This window comes from Danio aesculapii, chromosome 16 (genome assembly GCF_903798145.1).
Source record: "Danio aesculapii chromosome 16, fDanAes4.1, whole genome shotgun sequence".
Lineage (NCBI taxonomy): Eukaryota > Metazoa > Chordata > Actinopteri > Cypriniformes > Danionidae > Danio > Danio aesculapii.
Genome location: NC_079450.1, coordinates 38,316,704 through 38,330,788, shown reverse-complemented (window position 1 = coordinate 38,330,788; position 14,085 = coordinate 38,316,704). Strand labels below are relative to the sequence as shown.

General features: G+C 35.6%; 2 protein-coding genes across 2 annotated transcripts in view; both read right to left on the bottom strand.

Moving 5' to 3' along the window:
• LOC130243997 (protein shisa-7) overlaps positions 1 to 703 on the bottom strand; it is a 30,325-nt gene extending 29,622 nt beyond the window's left edge. Inside the window, exon 1 of the mRNA XM_056476320.1 lies at positions 84 to 703. The gene's annotated coding sequence lies outside the window, so the exon portion shown is untranslated. The remainder of the gene's footprint in view (positions 1 to 83) is intronic.
• Positions 704 to 7,991: 7,288 nt separating this feature from the next.
• On the bottom strand, positions 7,992 to 13,600 carry ube2s (ubiquitin-conjugating enzyme E2S). Its single transcript, XM_056476090.1, has 4 exons — positions 13,141 to 13,600; positions 11,808 to 11,955; positions 11,518 to 11,708; positions 7,992 to 8,948 (listed from the first exon to the last, which is right to left on the bottom strand). Exons 1-4 carry the CDS (start codon positions 13,141 to 13,143, stop codon positions 8,625 to 8,627), a joined length of 666 nt encoding a protein of 221 aa, XP_056332065.1. The 5' UTR covers positions 13,144 to 13,600; the 3' UTR covers positions 7,992 to 8,624.
• Positions 13,601 to 14,085: the final 485 nt, after the last annotated feature.

The window sequence follows — 14,085 nt, the reverse complement described above, 5'->3', positions numbered from 1 at the left end:
ACAGAAGCATAGAGCAGAAAAACACGCATTAATAAAGACATTTAGATGACATGCAGCTGTGTAGTTGAACTTAGGAGACTTACCTGAACTGAATTGCACTGATCCTCACGACAAACAACAGCAGCAGCAGTCTCACATCTTATTCAATCTGAGCGACGATGATGGCTGAGGAATTATTCCCACAAACTGTTGCAGCGCTCCCCTACTGATGACAGCCTCGTCTTTTGGTAACAACACAACTGTTATAGTCACTAATTTCTTCCCAGGATTTTCTCTCACCAACCCCGCTCGTTTCCATGTTCGTATTACAGATTAGACCATCGATTTTTGCCCCTTCAGTGCAACTTATTTGCGTGTAAACGTTATGTGCTGTGAAAGTATTCCAGGTGAGATCACCTTTGTCTAAGTCCCTCGTGTGTTTTTAATGGCGCTCAGAATGACCGATGCCATGAATTGTTGCTCCTCAACGTTGCCGTTAATCGACGCCGCCTGCAAAGTGTGCACACAAGAACATTCCGACCCTGTCACGAAACACCGGTGGAATGAGGCGGGTGTTCTCACACAGGTCCGCTGCGCTGAATAGTGCGTTTATTGGTTTTGCGAGACGGCGTTGATGAGTGTTTGATACGCTGATTCCCGACCGCTTCAAGTGTTTCGTTTCTCAAACTACTTCTCATCCTTGCCACGATTATGGCTGGCTAAGCAATATGGTGTGTCTCTGTGTGTGTGTGTGTGTGTGTGTGTGTGTGTGTGTGTGTGTGGTGATGGGAGACACACAGATCGGTTGCCATGACAACGATGTCATTTTGTTTGTGACTCTAATAATCTTGATTCCGTTCCCTTAAAGATAGGAGGAATGGCTCGGGGACATAAAGAGGTAAGCTATGGCGTTTGATAAATATGGCTACCCAAAATGGATTTAAAAACAAAATGCACATAAAAGAGGGAACAAAATGCAAACACAAAGAGGAAGAGAGAGAGAGAGAAAGAGAGAGACAGAGGAAAGCCAACCCGCATAATGACAACCGTCGCTTTTGCCACAGCATATGATGAAGGCAAACCTTCACATAATAAAAATAATAAAATGATATTGTCTAATATTTAATTATGAAAATATGCACTATTTCGAAATATTACTACTGTCTATATATCTTAAACCGACTGGTTGCTAATTATATAAAAAATAATTTCATTTAAATTGGTAAACAGATTTATGAATGGTTCCATCTGCAGTAAATGCAACTTTATTTAAGAAGTCCTTTGTTATCAAAGATGAATCATAGGCAAATTAATGCATAATTAAATCTCCAGCTATTTCCATTAATTAATCTGCGCCTAATCTAATATCTAACTAATGAGTTGGAGTTAATAATCTTAAATCATCTGGTGCAGAATTGTGCAATCAAGTGCTGCTCCTCGACCGGCGCCTCTGGCTAATCGACAGCCGTCATTCGCCATTTCAGCACCATGGAGAGCGATGCAATCAGCTCAGCGCGCATAATCCACCGAGAGCATCAAATATTAACCACTCCTTGCTGGAACAGCAATTCATTTAGGGGGTTTTCTCTCCTGGCACTAGGATTGGCACAGGTGAAAAGTGCGAGCTATTTTGCAGTCTAGGCCCATGCGCAAGCGACAGATTTTAAGTCTTTTTTTTTGTATCTCGACTATATTGTAAATACTTGAAGCTCACATCTTCCCCCTCATCGGCTTCCCTTCCTACAGACAGCAATTAACCGGTGTGCTCTTAGCTATTCCCATCCAGGTGGGTGGGCCGCTGATTCGGCCGCTCAGGAAACCTGCGACTGAAACTGATCATCCGTCCATAACCCGCACAAATTACAGCCCGCAATGCGCCCTCTGAATATGGGGAAAATACTGAGTATTTCATGAACGTTTCAAGGGGAGAAATGCACTAAATATATTGATTTAAAAAACAGTACGTATCCATCTTTACGTTTCAAATGCTGATTAAATCCAGGCAAAACAGCCTGCAAAGTAAGATGTCAATTAAACTCCACACCTCAACAGCAGATCATTTGGAGAAAACGTATCTATTCATTTCTATTGAACATGCTGTAAATATCTCCCAACACACAGGAAAAAAAACTTTATAAACCTATCATTCCCTGTTTCAACTATCCTATGTATGTATGTATGTATGTATGTATGTATGTATGTATGTATATATATATATATATATATATATATATATATATATATATATATATATATATATATATATATATATGGTTCTGTCTGTTCTCAAATCTGATTAGCTGATAGCCATGTAATATTTTGCAATATCATCACTAATACAGCCTCTTCACCTTTGTGTATTACTCCGCCCACATGACTAGCAGAGGAATAAGCTCACTACAGTTTGACAAATATTGCAGCTGTTGGACAACATAATGTACTTTTGATGCTTTTTTTGGTAAGAATGTAGTTGTTTATATTGCAACTATGCAGTTTATTATTTAGAATGGTGCCTTTTAAAAAAATATTTATAATTTGGAGATTCAGCAAGTTGGCGGCCATCAGCAGACACATTCACCACCTGGCGACAGAGACCACTTAAATCCTTAGGGGAGAAAAAGTCTAAATTTTAAACTGCAGCTGAACAAATCATTATATAAAAGGTAAGTGACATTCTAATTCGATCTCTCTGTCGTCTGTGGGGTTAATTATTGTGATCTCTCAATTGCAACAGAAAAATACTGAGAAATGTCTGTAGACTGATGACATTTCATGCCATTCAGCCTTATAATCTTAAAATGTGAGCGAAATCCCCCAAGAGAACCCACATGGACCCAAGATACTCACAGAAATTTGTCAAGTTTGGTGAAGGAAAAAAATCACGGTTTGGGGTTACATTCAGTATGGGGCGTGCGAGAGATCTGCAGAGTGGATGGCAACATCAACAGACTGAGGTATCAAGACATTTGTGCTGCTCATTACATTAAAACCACAGGAGAGGGCAAATTCTTCAGCAGGATAGCGCTCCTTCTCATACTTCAGCCTCCACATCAAAGTTTCTAAAAGCAAAGGTCAAGGTGCTCCAGGATTGGCCAGCCCAGTCACCAGATTTGAACATTATTGAGCATGTCTGGGGTAAAATGAAGGAGGCATTGAAGATGAATCCAAAGAATCTTGATGAACTCTGAGAGTCCTGCAGGAACGCTTTCTTTGCCATTCCAGATGACTTTAATTCTAAGTTATTTGAGTCATTGCAGAGATGCAGTTATCCAAGCTCATGGGAGTCATGCACAATATTACTTCTTTTCCCACTGCACCATGACTTTATATTTTATACTGTACATTATTTCTGTTAAGTGACCAGACTTGTCTAAGCAAAGTCAGACCTTACTGTCCTAAATAAATCATTAAAATGAAGGCATGATCATATTTTATTTTGGTAAAATAAGTGTAATCTAGAGGTTTTTTTCCTTTAGATTACCACTTCTGATAACAAATTATCAACTAGAAGTCAAATTATTATTTGTTGTTCCTAAAACTTGGATAGACATCAAGATTTTTGTCAGGTAGTGTAGATATTTAATGAAAGCCCAGTCTTAATCTGTAGGATATAACATGAAGTTGGCCCACCATTTGCAGATATAGCTGCTTAGATCTTCAGGAAAAGCTTTCCTAGGTTTTCATGTGATTATGGGAATTTTTGATGCATTTGCGAGGTCCAGCATTGATGTTGGATGAGAAGGCCTCGCTCAGTCTCCACTCTAAAGGTGTTCAGTTGGGTTGAGGTCAGGACTCTGTTCAGGCAGTAAAGTTCCTCACCACACCGAACTTGTTCATCCAAGTCTTTATGGACATTGCTTTTTACAGTCATGTTGGAACAGAAAGGAGACACTCCAAAACTGTTCTCAAAAATTTGGGGGCATAAAATTATCTACAGTTTTGGTAAATTAAATGTCAGGGGCCATCATTTGGGGTCAAGCCCAACCCCTGAAAAACAAGCCCACACCACAATCCCCATAAAAAGCTGGAGATTTTCTAGAGATGTGCCTCAGCATTCATTGACCCTGCTCTGATTTTGCGTGGCCTACCACTATGTGCCAGGGTTGCTGCTGTTGTTACCACTAACAGTTGACCATGGAATATTTATTAGTGTAAAAATGTCATGAATGGGCTTACTGCACAGGTGGTAATCAATCACAGTATTCTGTTTGTTTGTTTGTTTTTTGAGATAATGAATACTAAAACCGTTGACCAAGAATGCTATTAAGATTTAACATTTAAAGTATGAACCATGAGTTGTCATCACATTTCCAACAGAAATGGAATATTAAAAATAGTTCTATTATATTGCTCATCCTCACCATCTCTGTCATGCAGTATAATAGTAAAGCATGTCCCATCCAAGCCGTCAGACTGAGGTTAGCGGGGAAGGAGAGAGAGTAGAGAAAGCTAAATTCAAACCTTTTTTCCTGTGGATTAACTTGACACCTCAAAAAACAGCATTATGGTCTAACAATGCACATTTTGTTTTCATGAGAAATCAGCAGTTGACAAACACAGAGATTATAACAGAAAACATTATTATGGGGTAGGTACTGCGGACACAAATGTAGATATCTTTCTTGCTGCAAATGAACATTTAGGGTATATTGACATGACATTGTTTTTTAACTAAAATGGTGAAGTTTGTTGGTTTATTTGCATGAAAAAGCCAAATTGGTTTTAAAGGGCAATTTCTAAAAGACAAAACGCCTTTATCATGAACTACAAATACATGATTTTGTGAAAATGCTGAGATCAAGCCATGTGTATTATATGTTCAACCTATAGGCACGTGAGAACATGACTAGAGCCCTGTATTTAAGACCGAGCCTGTCAGGGCTCAACGTTTTTTTTTATGCCCCTAGGGCCGACCTTGGGCCAATTTTCACATCATAGCTAGCACACATATTGGGCTTCAGGCCTGCTTTAGAAAAAAACGTTTTTAAAAAGTTTAATAGGATCTAATGCGTGCTGTCCGATAGCGTGAGCGATGCTTTGGGCATAGAGATTTCCAGCCACGTACAATGAAGAACATTAAGAGAAAAATGGCCAATGGCGAAGTTAAAGCTGTGAAAAACACTAGAGGAAAGGCAAACGTTTGGTCAACTTTTTAAATAGTGACAACTTTAAATGATGAGGCAACTGGTTATGCACAACTTGAGTAAATACATGCTGGACTACATGCCGCTTGGATATCGAGGTCACTTAAAAAAAAAAAAAACTAAAACTTACATTAAAATAACTAACAACTTAAATTTCTTGAAATTATCTGAATGAAAAAGTCAAACGAAAAAACATCAACTTTCTGTTCAATTCAAATCTGGTCTGTTTTAACAGCTGTAGTTTAGGCTGTTTGGCGGAAAGAGAGAGAGAGAAAAAAAAAAACAGGCTTCTGATTGGACTCTGACCAATATGCTGAAGTTTTGATAAGCTGTTAGACAAAGGCAGAGCTTCAGCCTGTGCGTCACGGGCCATGGGCCAGGCTCTAAACATGACATCTCAAACAACATCAGAATGGCATCCGTTCTTCATATGTGGATCAGTTAGTTAGCATTTGATTATTGATGATTTGACATGATCCAGGACTGTTTGGTTCTTTGAAGCTCATCTTGGAGTTGCTGTCCTAATAACAGCTCTATATGATCAACGCTGCTCAGGACAAATGCATACATTTTGAACAGATACCTCTCCCATGACAGCTTTTTTATCTATTTCTGAAAGTATAAGGAAATATTAAGTCATTATTCTTAATGAGATTCATTTCTTAAGGAATGACATACTTTTCCTGGAGTCATGCGCAGATGTAAATCTGAACAATGAAAGCTATAATATGCTGGTGGCTTGCTTTTTTTATGCAAAATTATTTAAATAGCTATGCCTATACAGCACTAAAAAAAAAAAAAAAAAAACAACAACTTTACTTCCATCAGGAAAAACAAATCCACTCTACGGAAAAATGAATTGCTGAATATAAAACTGTTTTCATATACAGTATAAACCTGTACATATATTATAAATGGTGAAACGTTTTGCATGACATTTGACAAACTATTTCTAGAAATATCTACTGGAACTTGTCATTTTTCTCAAATGTTTGATAACTGGATGTCATTTAGATGATGTCATTGCACTGCTGTCATTGCATGGCTGATAATGGTTGCTAGGATCAATAAATCTGGGCTTGCTTATGAACACTAGTACAAACAGTAATCTCAGAAAGCCTCATACAAATCTGTTCATCTGTGTGTTTGAAGAACCAAATCAGCCAGAGATCATTTATAATGACTAAAACATCCAGTATCTGTCGAATCAGCTGATATTTCAAGCACTGCATGAAGAACAGACTACGGGCCTGTATTTGCACAGACACACTTCTTTGTGACATCGCCAACTACTGACTTGGAATGCATAATACAATGCTTTTGTGTCATATTACTCACGTTGGCAGCTCTGTGAGGGGGATCCTTTTGACAAAACCAAAATCACTGGCATGTAAACATACCTCAACACAGGAGATGCACCAATTTATCAGCTGATTTTTGATTCACTTAAAACCACAAGAATGTCAAATGTTACATGATAAAATAAAATAGAATTCAGAAATATAACCCAAACGTTTATCAAATGCATGCATGAAGATGTTGATGTCTGCAGCATAATTTCTCTGGTTAAATAAAATCTTCCTAAAAATGAAACCTCGTTTTCTCAGACATTAACAATACTGTTAAACAGATCCAATCCATGTTCTATGAAAATAATTTACACAGCAATATATAAAAGCTTTAATGCATGCATTTTTGAACTTTGCTAACTTAACACGATCAAAATAGTGAAGTATTTGAATTAAGAAAGCTCAAATTAATGTTGAATTGGATAATAGTTTATTCAAATGATTATTGGCAAAAATAAATAATAATTATAAAAAAAAAAAAAAAAAAAAATCAGTGCACCCCTAAAAAAATACTTTTAATCAAATAAAAAGATGAATCAAATTGCTCCCTAAAATGTCTTTATTTATTATTAATTTAAATAACTTAAACGGCCACAAAATGCCCTATTGTTGATCCACAAGCTTTTAAATACGGGTAAACGGTTTCTGCAATCACATCCTGCCCAAAGTCTGTATGTTGTTAGCGAGGATCTTTAGGAACTGAAGGTCCACCACAGTATAACAACAGGCAACAACAAACTACAAGACGTGATTCCTTAAAAAAGAGACACTCCACTTTTGGGAGCAGGCTCATTTTACAACTCGCCTATACAGTTAAACAGTGGAGTTTTACCATCTTTTTGATTCATTTAGCTGATGTCCGGGTTTGGCGGAAACACATTTAGCTTAGCTTAGCATAAATCATTGAATCAGATTAGACCATTAGCATCTTGATTTAAAATAATCAAAAAAGGAGTTGATCATTTTCTTTTAGTTCTTAGCCATATTGAACTAGAAGACAGCAACTTAATCTTCCACTGGTCTGAGTACAAAATCAAAACTCTTGAAATTTGAGCCAGATGCTAATGGTCTAATAAGATTCAATTATTTATGCTAAGCTATGCTAAAAGTGCTCCTGCACAGACCTGGAAATCGGTTAAATGGATAAACTTTACTAAAGAAATGTTAAAACTCAACTGTTTAATTGTAGGGGAGCTGTAAAATGAGCTTATTTCATCCCTGAAAAAGTGAAGTATTCCTTAAAGAGCCTTTAGATAGAGACCAGCAGAGCGAGAGAAAAATGCAGCTATGGACATTTAAAAAATTCTGTTTTTGACAACCAAACTACTCAAAAGATGAGGACTACTTTCAAAGAAGAGGCTGCCCTTCATGGTTCAAATTTCATAATTAACCACTTGCCCAAATTGCTCTGCCCCGACTGGCCTCGAGGCTTTAAGGAATCCACCTTAAACATCAGTGTTGGGTAAATGTAGCTGTTCGCTTTTAAAAAATGGGAACAAAAGGATTTTTGAAAAGAGACTATGAAATAGAAAAACAAAATTTAGTACAAATTGGAAACAAAAATAATAACACACGAATACGCACTCACAAAAAACAAAACAAAAAATTCACAAGTTTCAGACCACATTTACCCCTCCCCCTCTGTTATCCCTGATCTTCTTTCTCATCACAAACACACATACAATGGTCGTATCCTGTGCGATGTACTATTCTTGTTTAAACCCCCTGAAAAACCTTAATGGGTTCAGTCCAAATATAACAAGACAGAATTACCGTCCCATCACATCTGCAACCTATCTAAATATATTATAAATTCTGTGCCGACAATATACACTAAAATCCAGGTGATGGTCATTATGTAATGCTAGAGGCCACAAATAAATGGTCAAACCTTTTACCATCACTTTCATAATCTGATCATAAAAATTTGGAAACACTGATGAAAAACCCCTTTTGTGAATGAAACAAAGAGAGAATTGCCACAAGGACAGTTCAAGTCCTGAGAGTAAAGTGGAAAGAGACGAATGGAACGAAAACGAGATGAAAAACCAATGTGCCATTCTAAAACGCTTGGACAGTTGGAGGAGGAGAAAAGGTGGTCTGCACACTTCAATATTTATATATACACAGAAAAGCACAGATTCATCCTCTTTTATAACCGCCTCAGAGCTCGTTTCTTATCCGTTTTTTTCTTCGCGACTATATTAGTATTGCTATTATTGGAGTTGTTGGTGCCAGTACCCATTGTTGGCAAACCTGCCCCGGCTACACGTTTGTTTGGGTCTCCTGCATGTTTCTTGGGTTGGGGTCCGTCTGCAGGTTCCTGAGGGGCCCCTGAAGTGCCTCCCATAGCATGAATCTCTGTTAGAAGATGAGCACGGGATGCATACTCCTTATAGTCCTCCAAAAGTAACTTCCCAGCCTCCTCGTTCAGAGCCGACTCTGGGTTTGGGTGGATCAGAAGGCACTTGATGGTCTAAAAGAAAGAATTGAGAAGTGTGGAGGGTAAACAAGCTGCTAATGTATAAAAAAAAAAAAATTCTGCTTTTACGAGTTCAAAAGTTTAGAATATTATGAAGATCTGACCATCAAACATTTCTTGTTTCCATGGCCACATCTAGCCTTGTTCAAACATACGGTTATTGTTTTATTATCAATACTTAAATGCATTGACCAATAGATTCAAGGTCTGTTAGAACCACATTGAAAAAGAGAAACTGAATGGAACAGTAGGGTGAACTTTGCTGTGTTTGAGTTTTATTTCTCCAAGTAAGGAAAAAAAACGTGAAGTAAAACTAAAACTGATATGAAAATACATGATTTTTAATATGACAGAATAAGGTTTACAATAGCGCCACACAAAGGTCTGTTATTTTAAAAGAGATTCTTTATTCTGTACAACAAGGGTGTTTTGATGTAAAGGGTGTTCTACAGTAAGATTACAGGTTTCCAGCTTTCTTTAAAATATCTCCATGTTCAAATGTGAGAAACTCAAACAGGTTTAAGACAAATGAAGGGAGAGTAAATGACAGAATTATCCCATCAAATAATCAATTTAGAATAAAACTAATGGATGCTGAAAAATTATCTTTGCCATTTAAATGAATAAAACTGATACAACAATATTATAAGTTTGAACCCATTTTGTCTTTATTAATAAAACTAACTACAACCCCAGATTTTAAAACATACATACACATGCATATAAAGACAGTGCAGCCCAGATTAGTGTCTGTATCAAATTAAATTATGTGATTTTACATATAAAAAGCATATTAATTTCAAGAGAGAGTTTCTAAATATGAGTGACAAGTAGGGCTGCGATATAGTTGAAGTCAGAATTATTAAACCCCCTCTGAAATTCTTTCTTTAATAGACTTTAATATGTTTAATAGAGCAAGGAAATTTTCACAGTATGTCTGATAATATTTTTTTCTTCTGGAGAAAGTCTTTTTTGTTTTATTTTGGCTAGAATAAAAGCAGTTTTTAAAGTTTTTAAAAAAAAGCCATTTTAAGGTAAAAATTATTAGCCCCTTTAAACTATATATTTTTTCAACACATTTCCTTTCTGTGATATAAATTGCAACATGACTACAATTTCAACAGATGACTTGGATAGCTCTATTTGAAAAGAATTCATTCATTTTGATTGGCATGGGAAGGGAACCACGATCCACAAAATAATGAATTACAACCATTTATAAATAGAATAGAGCAAATATAAGTGAAATAAACAGTAAATTAACAGTTGCATGTTAGTAAACCAACACAGTACATTGCATAAATGACTATATGAATTAGTGACGCACAGATCTCGTTTTTACATGGCCAATTCAGATTTTTGTACCAATACCAATTTGCAATTATATATAGGGCTTGACACTTTTGTCAGAAGGAGCATGTGTGCTTCTACGTTGAAAAATTTAGGAGCACATAAGAGACTTTTAAAAGCAAAGCAACATCATTTATTTGAATGCAATAATACCCTAGGTTTTACTGTACTGTTTTATTAGACTGTTTAAATGGTAAGCTATTTAATAATTATTTATAATGCAAGCTGTATGAAGTTTAGCTAACAGTCCACTGCAGAACTAGGATCAAATTGTTCCTCTTAAGTGATCTGAATTAGATTATGGACTAAAATCCACATGAACAGGAAGCTGTGACTTTTATTTTTGTATTGTGACTCAGTTCCTAGAGAAACAGAATATTAAATAAGAAAACAGTGGGCATGGCTTGTTTTTTTCTGCTGCAAGCTGAAAGGATGTAGTAAAGTAGGCATTTCATTCAGAAAGATAGAGGGTTTCAGAAGATTTCATTACAACAAAACAGATTTATTAAACAGAAACATTTATTAAATAATATTTTAGTGACTGAACATCTTTAGAAATAGAAAGATAACACATTAAATTCATGCAAAATATCACAAAAAAATAAATAAATTACGAACAACACAGCTAACATTTTTATATACAGTGCATCCTGAAAGTATTTAGAGCGCTACACTTTTTTCAGGTTTTTTATTTTTAATAAATTTGCAACAATTTCCAAAAATCTTGTTTCACATTGTCATTACTGGGTATTTTGTGTAGAATTTTGAGAAAATAAATTAATTTAATCCATTTTGGAATAAGGCCGTAACATAAAAACATGTTGAAAAAGTGAGGCACTATGAATACTTTCCGGATGCACTTTTTTTTTTTTATTCTTTAGATTTTCCTCCTAAAATTTTGATTTTAGATTTTTCCCTGCACATATACATTTGGGCTACTTATTTTTGGACTGCTATCATAAGTTATTTTGTTAGCTTAGCTCCAGATTTGGCTTCAGTACTGACTAATCTAATGTATATGCACAAATGTGCTCATATGCTGGGCACTGCATGTTCCATGTACACTCACATATTTGAATACAGTTAAGCATTTTTTATTTATCTGGTAAATCCAAGATATTGCAGAAGCTTATATTTTTGGTATATCTGACCATGAAAAGATAGAAAAAAAAAAAAGTTTAGTCAATGTTTGAAAGAACAAAACATTACTTACCAACAAAACATGTCTCAAGCCCAGCTCTGCCTTCCAGTCTCTCTTCAGTACATTGACACAGATCTCACCCTTGTGCCCAACATTAGGATGGAAAATCTTTGTGAGGAAATAGCCTCTGGGAGGAACAGCAGGAAAGTCCTTCCCAAGCACCAAACGCATCCTGAACACCCCACCTGCATATGGAGTTCCTTCTGTTGTGCAAAAGACAAGGGGAAAACAAGGTGCAAGTGCAATGATTAGGTCACGGCTCTTATTAAGAAGAGGAAACTGTAATAATAGGCTCTACTTACCTGGGCCCTCAATGGAAGTGTGCAGCTCTGTGATGTCCTCTTCACTGGGGTAGATTTTGATCCCCTCTGGAGGATCTGCTGCTAAAGCTGAAACCTCTTTATAGACAAGTCTCAACACTTGAGGAGGCAAGTTCTCCACGTTTGAATTCTGCACACAATAAAAATGTCATAAATGTAACCTTAATTGCAACAAATTTCAAAAATGGTGGAAAAAAAAAAACTTTATATTAAAAAAATCATAAAAATTATTAATTTTAATAAACTTTAGCCTATACACGTTCATATACTTAATACATAACACATACACTACAGGTCAAAAGTTTGGGGTCAGTAAGACTTTTAAATGCTTATCCTGCTCACCAAGGCTGCATTTATTTAATCAAAAATACAGAACAAATTGTAAAATGTTATTGCACTGTAAAATAACTGTTCAAAAGTAGTTTATAATTTAATAACTTATTCCAGTGATTTTAATGATGAATTTTCAGCTTCATTATTCCAGTCTTTAGAGTGACATGACCCTTCAGAAATCATGCTAATATTAGTTATTATTAATGTTAATGGTAAATGTAATAAAAACAATAATGACTGGAGTAATAATTTCATTTTAATCTACATACAAGTAAGAAGTTATTTGAATTTTTCATATTTAACTTTTTTTTAACATTTTTAACATTAACAATTTAATTTTTTTTAAAAATGAAAAATTTGACCAGTAGTGTATTTTAGCACATGGCTATTAAAATAAATAAATAAATAAAAATAAATAACATAATGGAAAAGAACCTAGCATAAGTGATTCACCAAACAACAAAAGAATGAGGAAATTTGATAATTTAACCATAATAAAATACTAATTCATTTTAATAAAAAGCAAAAACACGAAGAAAAAAAGTGGAACAATTGTGTAACGAATGTTAAACTGAGCTTGTAATTTCTGGTAGTCAAGTAACACTTTACAATAAATTATTATTATTTTGAAAACTTTAGTTAGGATGAAGTAATAACTACTCAGATTCACTTTAATATCAATATATTCTTTAACCAATGCATTAAAAAAATTAAGACAAATGCCACATAATCCGACATTAGTTATGCATTAACACGAGCAAAACGTGAACTGCCTTTTATTAACTAACGTTCGCAAAAAATATGAATGCTGCAAAACACAGTGCTTATAATTTGTCAATTTAACAATAAACCACCTTACTGTAAAGTGTCTCTCCAACAAGCTGAACGACTAAAAAGTAAGACAAATAAAGCGAAAACCTCTTTTGTTGTTGTTATGATCAGTTTGATGCATCACTCGTAAACAATAAATAAATAAACCTACCATTTTGAGGGGTGTTGGATTTTCTAATCGGCAGCAAATTTGTCTCAAAGGAGAAACTTAGCGAAACTGACACTCAACCGGCCGATTTGACGGATTCGGTAACGGGACTGACGGAACAAAACGATATAACGAATCTAAAAGTTGCCACCAATCAAAGATTGCATAATTTCTAAGACGCCTGAAGATTACATAAAAGACCAAAACCAAATTTTAACTATAATGTCGGTCGGCTTGCTAGTGCTGATATCAAACCAGGCTAGGCTAACGGTGGGATAGCTAGCTATTCTCCAGAGCTGCCCGTTGTGAAACTTCAATGCGACGTTGTCTTCAGATCAGATATCTCGTTTAAGGTTTTTTAAGTCCAGCGGGGTGTTAATTTCGTTTGTGGTAAAGTTGATTTGTTTGATAGCTAGTCTGCTACTGCTGACGGCTACTGTAGCCTGTTATCAGCTAGCAGTCTTTGACACGGAACAAAAATACAATTCGTCTAAGCAGCGGTTCGAAATATGTTTAACCAATCAGAATGTGAGAAGGACTACACGTGCTCAACAATTAAAGCCCTCTGACCAATCGGAAGCAGGGGATGTGTTGACGTAGCTGGCCTTGGAAACCTTTTCGACCAGAGAAAGTTGAGAATGCGAAAGATGCTGTTTGCTAATAGGTGCGTTTGAAAAACTCGTGCCCTCCCAGAGGCAGGGACTGATGTGTGGCTTCGAATCGACGTCCAATGAAAGACGCAGAAATAAATGTAAGAAAAAATGTTTATTTGAAGTGTTGTAAATGTATTTATTTTCTATGCGTGAAACTAAAGATTAATTTTGCTTAAAATTCAGCTTTACTCACTCAACAATTAATGTTTTTATTTTAAACTACATTCAATAAAATAACATTTAATATGTGTATGTAACATGTAATAATTTCACAATTTTCACCATTTCACTATTT